Genomic DNA, 22,986 nt, shown 5'->3' with positions numbered 1-22,986 from the left:
AAGGGAAGGATGCTACCTTATAAATGTATTTTCAAGTATTGTACTGTAGTGCGTTAGGTATACAATGTATTAATAAATAATACTCTAGTCACCTCATAAGGTGTGTGTGTGTGTATATATATATATATATATATATATATATATATATATATATATATATATATATATATATATATATAGTATATGAGTTCAGCATCAAGTAAAACCAGAAAAACCAGAATCAGAACAATAATCAGCATTCACACAACGTGTTAGAAATAAGATTTCATTAAAGAATAGAAGGGGTGCGCAACTAGTCTAATATTACAGAAAAGAAAGGAGATTGGTTTGAGATCTTCGTGAATAGTATACAGTTCACTGATTTGTATGATCAAACGATTACAATGACCACAGCACTATTAGCATACATGGCTAATATACTAATATTAATTATGGCTAATCACACAAAGTATCTACTTTACATTAGTATTTTCAATACTCGGTCCTCGTTGTAATCAATCATATTTCATATCGAAATGTATGAGAATTCAACTTCCCATTCAGAACGGAATCCAACCTTCCAATAACTCATTTATCAAGTTAGTTTTACCATGTTCATTTAGTTTCGACAACATCTACCAAAATGACAATATGTCAGTTGATTCTATATTCAGATTAACTCAGGAATGGGGCAATAATTAGGAATGGGGCAATAATCAAATTCTCTGCATTTAATAACCAACTCCTTTGAATTACAGTTTCCAACTGGAATGGGTTCCGTTGATCGGACATAAGTCTCAGTTCAAAGAATGCATTGCTATTGAAAAGTTAAGTTGTTTGTAAGAGTGTTCTCATTGCAATTCTTTGCTATGGCTATGGGACCTTTGCTTCAGTTCATTTCGTGGTTGATTTCAAGCAGCGAAATAAAAACAAAGACCCATTTTCTGATCTTTGTTGTGTCCTGTTTCCTGGTTCAGACTCTCGCAGGACAGAGAGCAGGGCCCTCTTAGTTGATTTCAGCCTTCTCAGGACATGATTTTAGCCACATTTCAGAACCATTTCTATCCCATTTTCTGATCATAACTTCAGACCTTGTCAGTCTTTTGAACTAAACCTCAACCCATTTTGATTGGGTCATTGAATTCAAGGGTGGTGTTTAAAGTCACGCAACATGCCTAAACACTGGTCAGTTTGTCTCTGACCACTCCTTTGTCTTGTCAAGCTTGATTGACGCTGTTCCTCCCCGCTATGCGTTTGTGAGGGGGGAAGAGATCTGCTTCTCATCAATTTCCAGAATTGCCTGCTTACAGACATTTCAGTTTGTGATTATGCACTCAGTTTCACAAAGCTACAGTGCCTATAGAATGTCTACACCCCTTTCAAAATGTTCACCTTTGGTTGCCTTATGGCCTGGAATTAAAATGCTTTATTTTTTTTTTGTATTTATTTGTTTATTCATCTACACATCTTACCCCACAACTGAAATTATATTCTAGAAATGTGTAAAAAATTAATTAAAAATAAAAACTGAAATAGCTTGGTTGGATAAGTGTCCACCCCCCTTGTAATAGCAATACTAAATTAGCTCAGATGTAACCAATCGCATTCAAAATCACACACCAAGTTAAGTGGCATCCACCTATGTAAAATTGTAGTGATTCACGTGATTTCAGGATAAATTCAGCAGTTCCTGTAGGTTCCCTCTGCTGGGTAGTGCATTTCAAAGCAAACACTCAACCACGAGCACCAAGGCGCTTTCAAAAGAACTCCAGGAGAAAGTTATTGAAAGGCACAGATCAGGGGATGGGTATAAAAAATATCAGGCCTTGAATTTCTCTTGGAGCATGGTCAAGACGATTATTAAGAAGTGGAAGGTGTATGGCACCACCAAGATACTGGATAATCGATTCAATACAGCCAGTCCTTGCACTTATGTCACAATTGGTTCTTGAAAGTCGCATTGTAAGTCGAAGCGTCATAAGTCGAAGCACATTTTCCCATAGGAAAAATGTTATAAATTGGGGTTACGTTCCTGACTCTTCAACCAGATAGTATAGTTTTACAAAAATGACCCGTTATATTGTACTCATGCAAATATTTATTTAACTCTTTACACTCAGGCCGGTGGTTACACGCACATTACTCAGACACCTATCTGGCTTGTTTAAAAATACAGACTGTTCTTTCCAATGAAGTATTCAGTGTGCTTATGCAGTACTTCTAGCAGGAAATACGATCGCCTGAAGTTAAGCCCCTCATCATGTGACAGAGTTCACAGCTTAGGCTTCGTTTTGAGTCCATTGCTCTTATCAGTCATTGTTAAGGGCAAATAAATTAAAAAAAGAAAAAAAAATGCTAGACTAAGTCAGGACGACCATGGCAGGTACTGCAGTTCAGACACCGAGCATGCGCACATGATGCATGGCTCAGGTCTCGCTGTGTTGTAAATGCTGTATCGATGTCGTAAAGTCGAAGGAGGGTAATAATGCAAAAGAGTCATAAGTCGAGGATCACCTGTAATTACATTTTTGTAACACGCGTACTTAACATTTAAGTTTATCAATGAAATTGCACCGAACGCGCTGCCTTGTTATTTACAGTATTTCTACCACAGACAAGTAGTGGGCGTGCTCTTCTTTTCCTGCTCGTGTTAACTAGCATCTGATTTGCTGGTCCCATCCTACCAGCGGATCAGTTTTGAAAATGCTTTTTAAGTACACCCCTCTGTGTATTTGATGTAAACAAACAAAAAATCTCGCAGCCTTGAATCCAGAGCAGGATGACAGGCTTGTATTCCTCGCAAACAGCCTGTCAATAAATTGTTCACATGAAGAAAACTGATTGTACATAGTTTAAACTTCTTTGGAATTTCAAAATGAACTGTTATATAATATATATTTAACAATATTCAATAATGTTAAATTTTATTTAAAAAAAAAAAAAATCAATCAGTGATGTATGCATGTTGTTGTAAGTAAATCAGTGTATTTATATTATTATTATGATGATGATGTTTAAGCAAGGATTTCCGCATTGTGTGTTTCACATAAGGTTAGATGGTACAGTATTAACAAGGTGCAATGTGTGATACTGCAGCTGTTACTGACTACAAAAAGACATAGGTTACACTCCAAAGTACTGTGATCTGTTTGGAATAAATATTTGAGAAACACTCAGGTAGTATGTTAAACTTTAGGGTTGTTGCGAATATTGTTGTTGATTTTTTTTTCTTCAACTCACTCTGCCAAGGGGTAATTACCCCTCGCATTCAATTGTTGTGCACAAGCTTTTACTTAGCTGCAATGATATTAAAATAATCATGTGTGGGGGAGAGGAATGGAGCGAAAAATGTATGTGGGCTGTTGTGACAGAGTCTTCCTCGGGTCACGCGTGTGGGTAGCCGCTGTTCAAGCACACAGAGAGACAGACGTTGTGTTGATGTTGAAAACGCTGGCACAAGCGCACAGGTTTTATTATCAAACAAACAGAAAACAAAAGTAAAATAAAGGTGGTCATGTGATGTTACCAGTGATGGTAACGCATAGAGGACTAATACAGCGAACTGTACAAAAAGTGCAAAATAAAACACAATACCATAAACTGTAAATCAAAGGTTCCGTGAAAACGGCAGGCCTTGCAGCAGCCGTGATCACAGCGATCACCATGGTTTTATACTGACGCTCCGCTGAGACAAGCCCACCCGCCTGCTGGAACAGCTGATTGCTTTCAGCTGCTGCTCCACGCAGACGGGTAATCGTCCCCAGTGGAGCACCACAGCAGCTAAACAATTAAATATTAACAATTAACACAAAAACCTACAATAAACTACATATTTCCATGTGCAGGGCTTACACTTTGCCACAGCATTGCAATCATCGATATTTATTCAAACGATTCGATTTTGTGTGCCCAATTAATCGATTGCTATTTGGAGGCTTAACTGACAGCCCTAGTACACACTCTTTTAACGCCTTTTCATTTGGAAATGCATACAGGTGCAAGTTATTTTAGTAAAGTAACGGTCATTTTATAAGTTTTTTCTTGGTATCTAAAAAGTATTTATTACACCTTTGTCTTTAACCTATCCAGACTTTTCAGGTAATCGCAAACGCAGTTGTGCAAGGCATATATCTTTATTCATTAGATTCAGATTTGGTAGTCCAGCTCTTTGATATAGGTATATCACAGGTATTTTTAACATTGTACTAAAAATAGCTTTTATATTAGATACCCACGTTATTTTGTTTAACATGGTTTTCAAATCTTATTTGTTCACAGGCACAAGACAATCCTTCAAGTCCAGATTTTAACCACTCTTTAATGAGCGAGCCAATAAGCATAGTGGACGAGCTGCGCATTGAACTTGACCAGTCGGAAATAAAGCGGCTGAAATTGGAGGAGCAGGTTCGTCAGCTGGAACAGGAGAAGCAAGAGCTGCTGAAAATCAGCAGCCAACCTGAAGGGCAACAAGAGAAGTTGAGGAGATCAAGCATCGAGGAGGAAAACTCTCGGTTGAGGAAGATGGTGGAGGATGTGCAGAGGCAGCTGGAGGTTTCCTTGTTAACCCAAAGCACTGCTCATGACTTAGAGCAGTGCCTAAAAACACTAAATTCATCTGAAAAGCTAAAAGAATCTCAGGAGACTGTTATGTGGTTAGAAAAGACAATTGGGCACTGTGCAAGTCAATTGCAGTCATTAACTCAAGAGCTGGAAACCATCAAGGCTTCTGACCAAATCAAGGACAGTACCAGTAGTATACAAGCTAGACCCAATGTTGAAGAACAGAAGAATCTAAAGTTCTTGGCAAAGACTGACAGGGCTCTAAATGAAAAGGGGCAACAAACAGCTAGCCACTGCGACTCTACACAGAAGATTCACGAACTTCGAGACCATTTCAGTGTGACAGAGAAAGAGATTGAAATGCAGAAAAAAAGAAATGAGCAAGAATCTCAGACTGAAAAATTGACTGATGAGTTAATGCTCAGAGAAGATGCTGTAGGAGAAATTGAATCAAAATTTAGCAGTCTCACTATAATCTCTGCAGAAGAAAACTCTAACGTAAATCAACAAGTGGAAAATTTAAAAAAAAACAAAGATAAGTGTGAAGAAGCCCCGACAGTAAAAGAAAAGGAAGCCTCTAATCTGCAAATGCAGCTGCAGGATCTGCAAAGGCATGCTGAATTGCTGGAAAAGCAGAATAAAGAGAAAGAGATTAGGAAGGAGATGCAACAGAAGTATGACGCTCTGAAGGAAAGTCTTGAGGAACAGATACATTCTCTCACTGAACAACTAAATGCCAAAGAAAAAGATCTGTCTAACAGCAACATAAATATTCAGAAGCTAGACGATCACCGAGTCAAGATCATCAACGAGAAAGAAGGTCTAATTAATACCATTGCAGAGTTAAAAGAAAACATGAAACGACAATCAGAAAAACTAGAGCAATCTAAAATGGAGTGTTCCAATTGGAAGTCACTGAATGAGAAACTGCAACAGACAATAAAGAGGACTGAGGAAACCAATAAAGAACTCATGGAAATCAGAACTGTACAAGAAGATGAACTGGCTAGCCTTCGGGCTTCTGAGAAGCATCTGCAGAGTCAGATAGAAGATACCATGGTCACTGTAGATGAAAAGGAAAAGAAACTCAGGGAAGAAAACAGACATTTAGATGAGAGTTATCAGAAAGCTTTAATGCAAAATGCAGTTTTTGAAGAAGCAATAAAGAAGTTTGAGGTTGAGAATAAAGATCTAAAGCAAGATGAAGCACATCTAAAGGAAGAAATATCCTCACTGAAGATAGACATGAAGCAGCATGTTAAAGAGCTGGAGAAGAATATTGCAGCACTAAAGAAAAGTGAGAAATCCCTTGAGGAGCAGCTTCAAGAAAAACACAGACTTTTAGAAGAGAAGGAAAAGTTTATTGATGGACTTTTAGACAAATCAGTTACATTTGAGAAACAGGTAAGGGAATTGGAGAGAGAGAAGCTAAACTTGGAGAATGCCTTTCTGCAGCAAACCAAGTCAATGGAATCTCTCACCACAGAGAAGGCTTCTGTGGAGAAAGAGATCAACTCACAGATGTCTGTGGCTGAAAGGCAACTTGAGTTAAACATGAAAGAAGTAGGAAGATTTCAAGCAGAGGTTATTGACCTAAGAGCCAAATTTCAGAGTGCCAATGAGGAAAGGATGAAAACCCAGGCCAAGTTAAATGTGACCGAAGCCTCTCTAGAAGAATTGAGAACCTTTACAGAGCAACTGAAGGGACAGATTGAGTCACTTAACCGAAACCATGTGCAGGAACTTGTGCAGTTTAGGGAGAAGGAGGACTGTCTGAGAAAAGATAAGGAATCTGAAGCCAAGGCCTGGGCTAAACATGAAACTATGACGGCATCTCTTAAAGATCAGCTGTCGGTGCTTAAACAGTACTTAGAAAAACTTGAGTTGGAAAACACGGAAACTAAGGAATTACTTCAAAGGGCAAACGTGGAAATGGCTGAGCTTGGTATTCAGATCTGTACCCTCACCTCAGAAAAAGAACATGCTAAAGAAAAATGGACAAGAGTTTCTCTTCAGCTTCAGGAGCAATGTGAAGAAGCAGAAAAAGAGATAAACAAGTTAAATGCCAGCATGGCTGCTGTAAGACAGGAGAACGAAAGCCTTCAGGAGGAGCTGAAGCAATCAGAGAACCTTGCAGACGCAATCCTTGACCTACAAACTAAGTTAGAGAAAACTGAAAAACAGGCAAAGAGTCTCCAGGAAACATCCAAAGAAGAGGTCTTTGCTGTTAAGTTTCAGATGAGCAGCGAAGTTCTTAGCTATCAAAATAAAATCAAGGTATTTCAAATTAAGAAATGTATGTAATAGAAGATAAAACCATAATGTAAAATGATTTAAAAAAAAAACATTCCTGTCTGTGTATGCAGAGTCTCCCGTGCTCTCTTTGCTGAGTAGACTTTTCCTTTTAAAGAAAACTCTGTGTCCTTTTCAGTAAACAAAGTTGACACAGTCTATTCCGTTGTACTAAACAGTGGTTGATGTAAATACCGCCAAACCTGTCATTTTACTTCTAATGACAATAATACACTTGAGATGCATATACACAGTTGAGAGATTTTTTTGTTTTTTTTCAAAGCCCCCTCTTTTAAATATTTAAAAAACAGTATGATCTGCCACACGTTAGATCAATTTAACTGACATAAAGCTCAGGGAACTTACCAGGTGAGGACCAATATGTATGAAAGAACCTTTAGAATGTTGTACTTTCATATTTTAAAATTTGAAATAAAGAATGTATCAGCACAAAGAAAGTCAATTAAATAGCACTAAAGATACACATTAAATCCCCACTGCAGAATAACAAATATGGCTTAGTTGTGTATACTTGTCTTAACACACAGCCTAGATCTGTGGTGTTCTGTGTAGATGCTAATGCTAGATTTTTAAATATTTATACCTATTAGAGTGTCACAGAAGAATTGGAGAATATTAAAGGACAGTTGAAAGAGCATGAAGAAAAGATGTTTGACCTGGAAGCAACAGCCTCACAATTAAAGGTAGGCATGATTCATGCAGATGAATTGGATCTATATACTGTATACACTTCCATGCCAGCAAGAATGTATTATTTATCATTGTCAATGACCAGACTTGGAAGATTGTGTTTATACCAGAAACAAAACAAAAAAAACAAAACACTACCTCAACATTTTTTAATCGCAACATTTTAAAAGGCATATTAATTGTTCTAAAATATATTACATTTTGTTGTGTAGGTGTGTTGCTGAGTAAACTGTAGGCATTTCTAAAAGTCAGTACACTAAGCCACGTAGTCAAGAGGCTGTAAAAACTGTACAATACTGTACCATACTAGTAGATAGAGCATTTTTTAATCAAAGAAAACTTGTGTCCATTTTACAGGTGGTGTAGGATTCGAGTTTGTGATTAAAATTGTACTTGCACTGTTAGTGTTTTAGAATGTTAGGGAAGTAATAGCAATATTTTCATGGTGATGTTGTCATAGCAAATGTCATAAACAAAAGTAGATATGAGGTAACTGCAATTGGTGTGGGAATTATTGAGGGTAACAACAGCTAGATCATGGTGACTTTATTTTGCAATAGTTCAGTAGTTCCATATAAGAAATTAGGGTTTACAGGTCATTTCTGGTGCACTCCCTTTTTTAAGAAAACTCTAAAAGCATAGTTCCCATAAGAAACATTTTAAAGAAAGACGGCTTAAGCCACAATATTGAGAGGGTTGGTCTCCTATATAAGCCATTAATATATTTTGATGAAGAAAAAGAACGTTTCTTTTGTTAAAGGTATGGCTGAGACCTTCCCATACAGTCAGTGGTGTAGTTATAAATCTGAAAGTACTACCATGACATCAATTAAAATATCGATTTTTCTAAAACAAATTATGCAAACTTATGTCTTATTTGTACATTGAACCTGAAATAACATGTAATAGGTGTCTCGCATGCGACTTTTAGGCTACCTGGGTGCTGCCAGGTTGGCGTTTTTCCAGCCAAATTTGGCTTTTTTTTAAAGCATCTTGCAGGTTAATGTTCCTTGGTGGTTTGGTTATGTATTTGTTTTTCAATTCCTTTCAAATATGTCATCGCCAGCGCAGAATTTAATTCACAACGACGCCCTGTATTACTGTACGTGTATCACATCCTCCCCCTGTCTTTTTTTCTGGAGCTCTGCATCCAGTAAAATTCTGAATCACACAAACGCTTGTTATTTTTTATTCGTCACCCATTTAAGAACTTTGTCAGTGCAATTAAAATTGTTTTTGTATTTTAAATTCATTTTTAAAGACTATCTGCTGACAGTACTGGACAATTTTGCTGTACACTACATTCTGAATTTTTAATTTTTTTTTCCTGGATCCAATTAAACTGTGGTTCTGGTACTGTAAGTCGTGAGAAAAAAACGAGCTATGCAGATAAATAAAACATTACTTACTATTTTTTTTGTATATTTTAAATTAATGTGTAGCACTTATTTATGCTTTTGTAATGTATATATATTAAATCTTAAAGTTAAGGGCAAAATGAACAACTTCAAAGGTAGTCGTTCTCTCCAATCCCCAGGTCTCTGTGACCGATGTACAAAGCAGCTTTAAACTCGTGTTTATGGACACAGTCATAGGATGCACTTTTGCTATCAGCTGTCTTCGTCAGCATTTGTACTAAAAAAAAAATGTAGTACTGTAGTTTGTAATAGAAGTCCAGAATGTTCTCGTCTTTGCATCACAAGGATGACTGACTGAATCAGATTATTGTGCGGGAGATTTGCGCCGGTTATCAGACTCCGATTCAGAGTGTACCATCAGAACTGGTATGTAGGGAATCGAATACTGATTTTATTGTTCCTAGTGAGCATTCACTGAAAGACTAATTTGATTTCCTGACAGAAAATAGATCGCTCGGGTGCCATATACGCATTTTCATAACAAATTGGTAAATGTTCTAAAGTTCATTCTTAAGTCAAGGTTCTGCCCATAAAAAAAGTTCCTAATGATGCGCCATTTGTTACTGAATCACACCTTGATTTGTACTTGTCTGTTTAAAAATATATTCTAACAACAAATCCTCAGCTCAGATATTCTGCTCAAACAGTACATCTTATTGATACTCACCTGTTTATTTCACATTGATACATCAAAACATGTATTGAGATATCTTATTAATATTCAACTGAGGAGCTCATTGTCATTTTTTCACTTTTGTAATTTGTTCACTTTAGATTATCTTCAGTAGCGCAAAGCCTTAATGAAAATACACTGGTGTACATACTGAAGTAAAAAAAGAGGTCTCAAGGACCATGATTAAAATTAGGTAATTCAAGCTTAGTGCTAATTGAAGTCTGTGAGGTCATCCAAAACAGAAAGAACAGGGCAAGGCACTAACAATAGCTTCTTCTGAGCAGTGGTCTTATCAAAGAGCTAGATAGGCTTCTTCGCTGTTATGTAGTTTAATGGTGCTTGATTATTTAATATACAAATATAACATTTCACTCATTATCAAAATGACAGTTCTGATAGAACTCACACATACTACTGATATCTAGTACAGTGTCCATTTTATACCTTTCACAAGTACAGATTTCAGTTTGCAGATATTTTGTCTTGTAAAATCATAAATAAATAAAAAATATTTAAGGCAGATGTGTTATATACTGATTTTGAGAGGTTTTATGTACCTGTAATTATACAAAATATATCACACACCATTGTTTTTTTTTTATTATAGTTTTTACTTAACTTTATCCAGCGTTGCTGATACCAGATTGCAATAGGCCAGGGCTGTAGCATTTATCCTGTTTGTCACAGATGATATGCTGCATTCTTTGTTACTATAAATAATGTTCTGGCTGTAAATTAAGAGAAAGGGAAATAAAAACAAAAACAAACACTTTTTTTTTTCTAAAAAATGTATTGTATTTCACAGCGAGTTGCTAAAGGTTTCTGACCCTCACTGTTTATGGATTACCCAGGACAAATTAAGTCGCTCTGTCGTCCAGCATTTGCTTTGTTGACAGCTAGGGCATTGGAGATATGGTACAACACAATGTGTTATTGAGCTCGTTGTGTACTGGAATCTTTGCAATTGCAGCTTAATGTAAAAAACAACATTTTTCTTTAGTGTGTTTATGAACTTCTGTTTATCTAACTATCTGATTTTTATGCAAAATATAAAGGACATGCAATTGATGTTTTTGTTTCCATGTGTCAGGTGGTAAATAGTGATTACTCAAAGCAGCTGGATGAAAAAGCAGAGCAAGTGAAACATTCTGAAACATTAATCCAACAAAATGCTGAAGAGCTACAGTCTTTAAAAGATCATTTGGCAAGGTATGGGTTCACAACCACATGTTTTTGATTTGTTTTGTTTTTTTTAAATTGTCGTTGCCAATAATTTTTTTTATTTTCTCCCAATTTGAAATGGCCAATTATTATTTATTTATGCTCGGCTCACCGCTCCCACCCCTATGCTGACTCTGGAGCGGCGAAGATGAACACACGCTGTCCTCCGAAGCGTGTGTCGTCAGCCGACCGCTTCTTTACACACTGCGGAGTCACCATGCAGCCGCCCAGGAGCTACAGCGTAGGAGGACAACGCAGCTCCCGGGCAGCTAACAGGCAAGCCCACAGGCGCCCGGCCAGACTACAGGGGTTGCTGGTGCGTGGTGAGCCTAGGACACCCTGGTCGACCTAGACCCCTCAACCACCCCCCAGGCGACACTCAGCCAATTGAGCGCTGCCTCCTGGGAACTCTCATCCACGGTCGGTTGTGGAGTAGCCCAGACTCGAACCAGCGACGTCCAGGCTATAGGGCGCATCCTGCACTCACGCAGAGCGCCATTTAGTGGATGCACCACTTGGGAGCCCCCTCAACCACATATATTTTTAAAGTATGTTGTGATAGATTACATTCATTTTGATATTCATAAAACCGTATGAGAATAATGTTCTTCAAAAACAGGCATTGCTGTTCAAATCTACCGTTACCCCTACACCAATGTCTCGTTTGCTACCTTTATAGTGTTTTGTAAATGTGTAAACCACCCGTAGTAAACTGAACAACAGTGTTATATGATGGAAACTAATGCAAACCAAACTATCTTTCCAATAGAATTCAAGAAGAATTATTGGTGTCGCAAAAACAAAGCAAGGAGTACAGAGATGAACTTGACAAGACAGTGGCCGAAAAGCAAAAAAAACAACTGGAGCTCTTGGCTGAACTTGATGATTTGACTCGAACCAAGCAGAACCTAGAGGAGCGACTCATTGAACTGATTAAGTATGTTTTATTTTATCATTGGACCTTTCAAATGCAAAACAGCTGGAATGTAGTACTATTTAAAACAACAGAAGACAATAATTTACAGTTTATATGAAATGTCTGTTGTATAAATTCCTCCTCCCTTTTATACGATGTGTCTGGGACTTGATTGACGATTAATGATTCAACTAAGACCCAGCCACATTCCACACATGTATTTGGCAGGGATGCCAATGAACTCCATCCCTGCCAAACTTAAATAGAAAATACCCCCATGCTGTTTACACCACGCACTTCTAACAGCAAACCCTAACTATATACACTGCAGTTTTTCAGACAAACACGTTTTTCAGTGTTCATTTTATGATTCCGTTACTTTGAATAAAAAGAAAAATCAACGTACTTGTGACTAAGATGATACGATAAATTTGTAGTACCTTCTGAGATATTGTTAAATATTGTGTATACCATCCAGTAAGTACCCTTTAACATTTTTCAAGAGTTCTTTTTCTCGCATCATTTTTTGATACCGTACTAGGGTAGATAAATCAATTATTTTTTAATTTGTCAAAGCCCACAGGTGTGATTACAGTCAGCAAGCACATACCCGACCCTATACAGTTTTGAATTCAGTGACAGTTAAACGCGTGTGATGCATATCTGATTATTTCATTTTGGCCCGTTCCAACCCTTGTCTGTTTTTTAGGGAACACAAAAAAAATACAATGTCAAAAGTACATAGCTGAAAGGACCGTATTTTAAAATAATTAGGCTTCCATATAGATGTACGGTAGTTGTTTTTTTTCGGTACAGTAGTATATTTAATTCAGAGCAATATGATTCTGAAAATATCGGGGACTGTAAAGCCCTTGTTACACAAGTCAATTTACTAGCAACTTTTATCACCTACGACCAAATCCCGTGAAGATTGCCCCATGTAACAACCCTGACAACGTATTGTCAACATTCTGGAACTGCAATGGACAGCAATCATACTACAGGCAACAGGTTCCAGGCAATATCCAATCATAGCACTGGTATGTGTCACGTGATTCTGTCTGCTACAGTGAAAACAATAGTTAAAATTGACACGAAAGCCGCAATTACCTGGACTCAGGACAAAGAAATGCTGGTCAACACATCTTTAATTTGGTAATATTTTGATAACAACCAATGCTGGAAGAGTTACTTTTAACAAGTTTTTAAAAATACCGTACTTAAAATCTTTGGCCCAAACTATCGTTAACTATAGGGGAATAAAAATGTAGCTGCTGTAACTCTGCTAAACTGTCCATATTCTGTTATTTCGTTACCTTTTTTTAAACTGTTACAGCACTGTGATACTATAGCCATGAAAGGCTTTTTTATTTTGACTGACAAAAGAAAAAAAAATCGCTTTCTGTATATCCCTGTGTAATGTGTATACACGTAGCATGTCATATATGATGCGCTGCTTTTTTGTGATGAAGGTAGATTTAATTATTAATTGAACTGTTTAGAAAACAAATTCCTCTGGGATCCGAGGGATGAACAATATTTTAGAAGAGGAAAACGAGAGCTCATTCAGTAAACTGTGAAAGCAGTCTTTTTCCTGTCGTCATAAGAGCCACTTTTGCTGACGTTTGTGTTTTTCTTTATCTTCCAACAAATTAATTAATAGAAGTGCTTTAATGATCCTTTTTTTTTAAATGGCTACCATTTCAAACTGTTAATTTACTGTTAATTCCAGAACCACGTGACGTAGATGTGTGATTAAATGTAATTGGCTATTGCTTGGATTAAAGGCAATTTGTATTGAATGTGAGTTGCCTGTTCTTTGTATCGTGTAACAAGGCAAATCCCTCACAGGCAACACGTTTCTACAATTTATGTTGCCAGCGCATTGACTCATGTAACAAGTCCTTAATACAGTACATACTTTTAAATCTGGTACATATTGAAGCAGTATGTGAAATTCACCATTAATGACCCAACAGCAAAACTAAATCGCAGTGTTACCCATGCACAGAACTGCATAAAACGTAAAACGCAATGCAATTTAGCAAAAGATTAAAAAAAAAAAAAAAAAATTTCCAGAATTAACAGTATCAAAAGCCATTATTCAAAATTGCAGAATATTGTGCTCGATAAGGCCCTAATGTCACAGTTCACTTGCAAATGAAAATGCACAAACGCAACTAAAGATCAGAGATTTAAAAAAAAATACATCATAGTATGTAAAACTTTTTAGTGATTAACTGGTTTACATTAACATAGCTCGTCTCATTCGCTTTGTTTTTACTGCATTTTTCGTCAGGTGAAATTGGAGGAAGCGCGCTTTAACTGCATAATAAAAACAGACTGATTGGCAGGCTAGAGAAAAAAGCAGGCTGTGACGGATATTCAAATAAATTGTAACATTGAAGAGATGGGCTTCGTAGCAGAAAACTGGTGTCGGAAATCACGTGTGACGGTTAAGTGCATTCATTTGTTACATATATATATATATATATATATATATATATATATATATATATATATATATATATATATATATATATATATATGAAATTGTGCAATCTATACCGGTGTAATACCCTCATAATCCTTTCACACAGCCAAAGTGATTATGTGAGTACAACTTTCAAACCTGTCAGTCAACAGATCGTTTTCATGGCAACGGCGATTCGCCCATAAATTACAGCATCACACACCGTCCCTTCTGTTCGTCGGCCCATAAAGTTAACAATTCCTTAACTTATTCCAGACTCCAATTAATACCTCGTTCTTGATCAGCCATTGTATTTGAAAAAAATTAAAGCGTGTAACACCTATGACAAAAATACCCAACACGTCTGGTATACAGTCACGTGGGATGTTGACTTTTAATCCACGCCCTCCATGATGTTATAGGAAATTCACAAAGACCAAAGTGCAGCATCAGTGCCGGATCTGAGCAGTCGTAACTCGTCTTTGTGCGAAAGGGATATAAGGGTCGTATATCTGAGTGCTGACTATATTCAGTTAATCGTTAATCAAGAAAAACCCCTAATAATAATAGTATTATTAAATAATATGAATATTTATAATTATTACAGTGCTTAGTGTATTTGTGTATTTCAGCTTTGAGATGCATCTGTCCCTTTCAACGTCACAGAAACAGAACAGATGTTAAAAAAAGTGTTGTTTTTTGTGCAGGGACAAAGATGCCCTCTGGCAGAAATCAGATGCCCTGGAGTTTGAACAAAAGCTTCGTGCTGAAGAGCGCTGGCTTGTTGATAGGGAGACTAATCACTGTCTAGACTGTCAGAGTCCATTTACATGGTGGCTTCGCCGACACCACTGCAGGTCTGTCAATTATAATCATTTTAATAATACTCTAGATAGTAATTACCCAAAGTACCTTGTAATTCAAGTTTCACTGTAAATGGCTAAATAAATACATGTTATTTATTTTAAATGTAGTTATTCAGGCTAAACCAGCAAAGCAAGTATTCTCAAATTGTTTCCAAGATATTTTTTCACTAACATGTAATAATCCTTCTGTTACTTTCTCTTTAGACTTTGTGGTCGCATATTTTGCTATTACTGCAGCAACAACTTTGTGATGACCAAGCACAGTGGTAAAAAGGAGCGTTGCTGCAGAGAATGCTACATGCAGCACAGTGCAGTGATTGAGAGGTTTAGCCAGGCAGATGCATGCAGTGCTCTCGAAACTCCTGAGGGATCTCCATCCCTCTCTGCTCAAGCACCACCACGACCAACACCAAGTGTCACAGGTAGGCCTAGGAATGTACTGCTTACAGACCAAGAGCCTTGTCTCATATCTTTTTGCTACCTGCTTTTTTTCCTATGACCTGAATTCCAACCCTAGCCTCCTGTCTTTGTTTCAGATATTATTGACAACCGTGTTCTTTCAAGATACATATTTCACTATGAAGTTAAGGGCCCAATTGACAAACCTTTCATTTACGAGGACTGCTTTTTTTTTTCAAATAATGATGAAAAAATGATGAAAATAAACTAGGACAAAACTGCCCTAAAGCATGATTCGCACAGAACTAAAAATCAGGTGTCCTCAGAGTTGGTCAAAAGCAGAGGACGTCTAGTAACCTCTCAGACATGGATTAGTTTTTATCAAGGAAAGTTGGAAAATTCAAAATTGAATGCGATGTTGCGGCCAGAGAAGGCGCTTTTGTGCATGATTTATAAACAATTTACTGGGTGTACATAGCTAATTTTGTTGTACCTTCTTTTATCAAATGCTAGAATAGCCATTTTGTCATTTGTAATATGTATTTCCATACATATCTTCAAATGCACTGTTAAAAGCTGACAATTATTTTTTGTATTTTCGCCCGTCCCCAATTTGGTTATGCCCAATCATAGCATTTTACTAAACTTAGAATCTCATGACAGAACGTACCAATTTTAATGTTATCTTATGGTTTATTGTAAAGGCTGGTGTTGCTTTTAGGCAAATACCCTGGAAATGTTGTATCAATTCTAACATAACACTGACGTGGTCGATTCAAACCGGAGTAAAAAGACACAGAAGGTCCCGATGACCTGTAAAAGGGATAAAAAGATAATCAGAGTGATAAAAAGATAATGGACAATTCGCACAGGACTAAATTTCATTGATATCTGTAAAAATTCCGAAACCACCTGTTTAGGTGGAGGTTTTTAGTCCTGTGCAAATAGGGCTGAAGACATCCATCAACACTGACTTTAGAAAAGTCTTTAAATAACTTTAATCATTGTGAATAGGGCCAAAGCTGGACAGATTTTAAAGTCTGCTACAACATATTTACTTTTGCCTAATGGAGCAATGTACTTTCTGCTGTTGGCTTTTATGTCTGTTGATAACCACTTCATACTAAGTTTCCTTACATGCTTGCAGTATGTGTGACATGGTGGTGATAGCATGGTTTTGATCTTGTAGTTACAGATGGAGTTTCAAAGCAAGATGATGTTACCTTTGATATTATCACAGATGAGGAGCTTAATGTAATCGATGACAGTGATGCTTTGCCTCCAACTGATGCTGAGGCCCCAGATAGCCTGAAAGAGTCATTTGAGCAGGGCACAGCAGAACAGTAAGTAACATGTTGCAATGTATTATAAGAAAACATTCTTAGCTCGCAAAATAATCCAGGTTTAATAGGAAAATACCCTTTCATCTAGACCAGTTAAAAATGTTTTTCAGTCTTACCAAGGTTTTTAAGTATGCATATACAGGTAGTGGACAAATAAATGGAAACACCTGGGTAAACGATGGGCACCAAGTATATTGAAAGCATAGGCTTCCACACAGGTGTAGCTCATGCGTTAATTAAGCAAATAACATCCCAGCATGCTTAGGGTCATGTATAAAAATGATGGACAACCTGGTTGTCTATAATTATGGCTAGCATGGCTGCAGTGACTTTGAAAGAGGGGTGATTATTGAGACAAGTTTGGCACGAGCTTCAGTGACCAAGACAGCTCAACAAGTCATCATCAGCAAAGGGCAACAGTGGGCAGAAGCGCATACTCCAGGATCGTGATATTCGTGCATTAATTCAAAGTGCAAGGCAAAACAGGCGAGCAACTGCAGATCAATTGACTGCAAATTTCAACCTGGGGCGCGAGCAGCCAGTTTCTTCAAAAACGGTCTGCCGAGAACTCGAGCGGGATACCATAGTCAGGTTGCAGTGCACAAACTGCTCATCACACCTGGCAATGCACGTTTGCAACGCCAGTGGTGCAAAGAGCACAGGCAATGGACTACCGAGCAGTGGAGAAATGTGACATGGTCAGATGAATCATGCTTCACCATGTTCTCATCAAATGGACGAGTGCACATGTAGCGCCAACCTAAAGAACTCTACAGCCCTAAGTGCTTGGTTCCAACAGTGAAGGATTCTGGTGGGTCCGTAATGTTGTGGGGTGCATTTTCCTTGCAATGTTTGGGTGCAGTCATTCCCTTAGAAGGCAAGGTCAATGCTAATCGCTACTTAATGGTACTAAGTGATCATCTTCACCCCATGTTGCAGCATTTCTTTCTTGCCGCGGGGGGGGGGGGTGTCTTCCAGGATAACAATGCCCCCATCCACAGAACATGAGTGGTCGCCCAGTGGTTTAATAAGCATGACACTGATGTTATCCATATGTCATGGCCTTCTCAAACACCAGATCTGAACCCAGTCGAACAATTATGGGATATTCTGGAACGACGCCCAAGACAGCGTTTTCCACCTCCATCAACCATGCGATTACTGGTCTAAAAAGACCGTTCAGTGTGATTCTTAAACGGTTAATGCATGTCCTAATCTATTTTGCCACCTAGTGGCAAGACTAATGAAGTGCAGCTGATTTAAAGTAGTCAGCAAAAAACAAGATTGCAAAGCTGTGATATTTGTGTGTTATTGCACTGCGACAGTATCGAGACAGGTTAATAACTGGTTTTCACTACCTCTGTTCTTATATTTTGTTTAGCGTGGGTGCTTTATAACAGTTACGGATAAACCAGGCTAAAGTCTGTATTGAGTCAGGAAGATAATGTGTAACAAGGGCTTTTAATATGTAATATAATCAGTATTACAATTTTTCGTATTTTTTCTACTCCAATCAATCCTACTTTAATGCAGTACATAGCAGACTGTAGACTCTGTTGACTGACACCATTAATAGTGTAATTGTTATTCTGCTTAAATTAAAGATTGCAAGCTAAGCCCCATGTGATAATTCTTTTCTTGATTCATGGAAAGGGGCTTGTTGTGGTTTAGAACCAATATCAACCTGTGTTTTGATCACACAATTGCAATATGCCATACTGTTATGCCATACAATATAGTTTATAGCGTGTGTAGCTGGTAATACAAAAACAGTTCAGAAAAGATGTATGGTGCACCAGTGTCTGTGATACCCAAAAGTGATACACAAAGATGATCAGAGTTGGGGGTTAATTAAGTAACACGTTACTGTAGTAATATTACTTTTGTTAATAACAAGGTAATTTAACGCATTCGTTTTTTAATGGGAGGGTGTGGGAATTCACTGGACACAAGACAGAATTGTTTAGTTGAAATGCTGCTTGGCGCCTGATTTATTTATGCCACAAGGTGGCAGTGTGGCACTGTGGTCAAAGCACAACCCAATACCAGCAATGGTAAAAGGTTGGCTGTTCACTCGTGGTGCACAATAACAAAACTACAAATAAAAGTTGCTGCACTTGCAGCGTTCCCCCACCGTCACTATCTGTACAGTTCGGGTCTTCAGGCTGTGCTTTGCTATTTCCCTGCTATATTCTTTGGGGTTGCCCAGGGTTTCCCTGCTATCTACACACGTCCCGATTCGGGTACGTAATTACAATTATTTATAGTGGTTTCTTTTCTATTGTTCGGCTGTCTTCCTCAGCCTTGTTTGTTTCTCCAGTCCCTCATGACCAGGGCTGTCACAGTGGTTCTTCCTAGATGGGCGGGGCTGAGGAATAACAAAGCACAGTTTATATAGGTCAGGCACCCCCCAAGGCCCACTTCCCGACCACTCAGAGAGAGGGAGAGAACACACCCTCGCACAACCTCTCTGTGTCATCCCCATGATCGATAGGTGGATCTTGCAAGGCTCCTGACCCCTCCACTACAGGATCATGCATATGTCAGACAGCCAGCACTGGTCTCGCTCTGTTACAAGGAGTAATAATATTACAGTGACGTTCCACAAAAAATAAACAAGTTTGTCTCGTTACTTTTTCTCTGTTGTACACCTACACTGGTGGTCTTTTCTTTTTTAAAGCCAAATGTGAACAGCTCTTTATTGTGTTTCACAGTTGCACTCTCAGTCACTTTATAATCTGTGCTCCATCTCAGTCTGTACCACACGCCATCAAACAGGAAAAACACAACAACTTGTTTTATGTCCTGAATATCACAACAGTTTCATTTCTGTCTGGCAAATTGCGTGCATGCCCACTATCAGGTTAACTGGCTTGAGTACTGAGCTTGATAAAAAGGCAAACAGATCCCAACAGGTACAGAAATAACTTCTTCTTTTGTAACCCTAAGCTCCTTTGGATGCGATACAACAAGGACTATTTAGATTTATAAATAAAACTTTTTAAATAGTTTGACTGAATGTACGCTATGACAGAGCAGCTACTGTGGCTTGTTTTTAAGCAGGCTGCTTCCAGTCTCGTGTCTGTATTGACTAGAAGTTTAGCCAGTAGCTTTCTACAGGTGAGCATCCCTGTTAACACGCCACTAGCGGTAACTGCGACCTGTTGCTTCCGATCCTGATACGAACCGGAACCGAGGTTGCCGTTTCGATACAGAGTACACTGTCCTGGTACAGAGTGCCGGTACCAAGTGCACCGTCCCCCCTGTACGGAATGTCGGTACCGAGTGCACCACGATACTGAGTTTGCACTGCTGTGTGTATTGACACTGTCTACCCAGCTAACAAAATTACATTGCTGCAACGTTGCCAGCATGTTGAGTTTCGTCTTGGCAACGTAGCGAAACAACGTTCTAAAAACATTCAAACGAAGGAAGCTGGAATGTTGCTACGATGTTGTAATATTACATTATTGTGACATTCCTACAATCATGTGAGGACGTCCATGTGACATTTTCACAACCTTCTGATGACTTATTTTTTGACTTTCCAGCAACCTTATTGTTACTTCTATATGATATTTTTATTACCTTGTGGGGACATTTTAAATAGTTGCCAAAAGAAAAAAAATTGTCTTGTATTTCATTTATATATTATAAATAACACAAACAGTAAAATACATTAGATACAGTACTCCGTTGATTCCTGCGTAGCAGTCAAAAGTATTCCCACACTATCTTAGTCTTTAAAATTATCTCCAGGTTTAATCTGCGTTCAACAAACTCTGAAAATATATTGTTGGTAAATATCGTATAGTTTAATAATCAATGTGTATTAAACTAAATTATGGAAGCCCTGAACCGCAGGTGAAATAATAAAACCAGACGCACCATCACATATGCAAAACTGACATGTACACAAGTGAAGAAACTACTGCTTCTGAGTTTTCTTTCTTTTTTTTTTTTTTATGTGCGTTTCAGGGCTTCCGTAGCCTACTAAAGTAAACACCAAATAACATTGTTTCAAATGAGGCAGGGTGCTAACACTTTCAACAACTACTCTTATAGAGTTTCATAAACAGTGTGTATTAAACTATAACCTACTTATTTAGAAAATATGTTTTTGAAGTTTGTTGAACACTCAGTCATGCTAGCGAGTACCGTAAAGACTGCAGGTAAACTGTTAAGCCAATACTTTTGAGTGCCACTTCACTCCATATAGTTTTACATCCAGTTCAATTAAAAATTTTTATTGAACTGGATGTAAAACTATGTGAATGTATATTGGTCAACCCTTTACTTGAACAAGTTATAATGCATTACAAAAAACAATACAAACATGAAAATAGTAACACAAGTTATTCACGAATAACACCAAAGATTAAGATGACGCCCATTTTTCTTTAAAATGCTCAAGTTTGCAATTTTTATAGTTTTTTTTTAAGTACTGTCAAAGGTAGTGACCAATTCACTTTGAGGTTCTTGAGAGGCAGCTTGCTGTCCAGGATCCTGGAAATAGAAGGTGTGCAATGGTTAATTATGTGAAAATACAAAAATGGTTATATACTTAGAGAGACAGCATGAAGAAATAGACAATACAATGTATGGAAGATGCAGCAGAAATGAACTCCATTATTATTTTAATAGTATCATAATAATATGAATATAAAATTATTAATAATACTAATAATAATATTAATAAGAATAAAAAAAGCTGTATTAAAATCTGTCAATATAAGAGTGTATAAGATACGTTCAACGTCAATGCTTGTTTTGTCTGTAAATTAGTAAAGCATGATTTAGCTAATAATTACATCCACACCTTAGCGGTGCTGCAATCCTGATACGTATTTTATACATTCAGCATAGCGTCGATACACACACAACGTTATTCTGCAAAGTTCAGGGAAGACCTTTAGGTAATTTATATACAACGTTGTATATAATACGACCAACCTATGACTTTCCAGCAACTTCTGTAGGACATCATATTGGCACAACCAAAATACTACCTAAACAAGTTGCCAGAACGTAGTGTGTTAGCTGGGTACTCTGTGTACTGACACTGTCTACCATGTTTACTGATACTGTCTACGGCAGTGGTCCTCAAAGTAATTTTGGCATGGGCATAAATTGATCTTACTAACATACTTACTTAAAATACGCAATGCAAATATTTGTAAATAGCATGTTTACACAGATAACCGTGAATAAAAGTGTAGATAGCGTCTCATTTTGTTTGTTTGACAAATTTGTCGACACTACTCTGTTTTAAAGATCGCTCATCTCCAGTACAATTATTCAGAGAAAGTGGATTCGTAACTAAATATACTGCGGTGTTTCCCTTGACTGGTGAAATAAAAAAATATAGATAGAAAACTAAATTGTAAATACTGAATTGTATTATTTTTCTCAATAACAGCCGGCGAAATTCAGTGCTTACCAGCAGTTAAAAAGATCACTTCAGCTTCTGAGTGATGCCAGACAGGTTAAGGACAGTAAATCTGATGAAATCATACATCAGTTGTGGCAGGGCAGGGGCCCTGCAAGTGTAAATATGTGTATTTTGTGGCAGGAACAGGGTTAAAAGCTTCCCTGCTAGCCTAAAGTGTTTCATTTGTGTTAATTGTTTAATTAATTATTGGTAATTGTTTTATTGTTTAGGCAGTTGGCCTCATTATTGTTAAATTAGAGACAGCAGCCTATACCTGTTTCTCTGGGGAATATAGACCCCAGAGTTAGTTCATTCTGGGTGCCGCTGAAAACAGGCTAATGGAGGAACAGTCCTGTGCAGCGCGGCTGAAGAACAAGCAGTGCAATAGAGAAAAAGCAGGTATTGTTTGCTTTTGTATTTTATGCCAGGTAAACAGCTTAGCTGTTCTCCACGTTAGTCAGGGAACCTGCGTAAATATATAGTAAGTGCTCGGAAGAGCTTGATGTTTAGTTTGTTTTGTTTGTTTGATTGTTTCTGTTGTTCACAGTAAAATTGTGCAAATAAAGTGCTACAAAATCAAGTTTCATTGTCTGGGTCATGTTTTTATAGGGGCCCGAGGGTAGGCGTCGCGTTCGAAGGAGTCCAATCGAGAAACCATGCTCCTCGTCTACCTCATCCTCCTCCTCCAGTTCTACATCATCTTC

General features: G+C 37.7%; 1 protein-coding gene across 2 annotated transcripts in view; it reads left to right on the top strand.

Annotated features, from left to right (window-relative positions):
• Nucleotides 1-22,986, top strand: part of LOC121314557 (FYVE and coiled-coil domain-containing protein 1-like) — a 56,083-nt gene that overhangs the window by 16,212 nt on the left and 16,885 nt on the right. For both annotated transcript variants that reach the window (XM_041247955.1, XM_041247956.1), the window contains exons 8-14: nt 4,258-6,816; nt 7,443-7,535; nt 10,724-10,842; nt 11,624-11,791; nt 14,951-15,100; nt 15,314-15,531; nt 16,698-16,851. In XM_041247955.1, the coding sequence (XP_041103889.1) occupies nt 4,258-6,816; nt 7,443-7,535; nt 10,724-10,842; nt 11,624-11,791; nt 14,951-15,100; nt 15,314-15,531; nt 16,698-16,851 (3,461 nt within the window). The remainder of the gene's footprint in view (nt 1-4,257; nt 6,817-7,442; nt 7,536-10,723; nt 10,843-11,623; nt 11,792-14,950; nt 15,101-15,313; nt 15,532-16,697; nt 16,852-22,986) is intronic.

The sequence above is a fragment of the Polyodon spathula genome, chromosome 4, assembly GCF_017654505.1.
Source record: "Polyodon spathula isolate WHYD16114869_AA chromosome 4, ASM1765450v1, whole genome shotgun sequence".
Taxonomy (NCBI): Eukaryota; Metazoa; Chordata; class Actinopteri; order Acipenseriformes; family Polyodontidae; genus Polyodon; species Polyodon spathula.
This window is presented reverse-complemented; position numbering and strand designations above follow the sequence as displayed.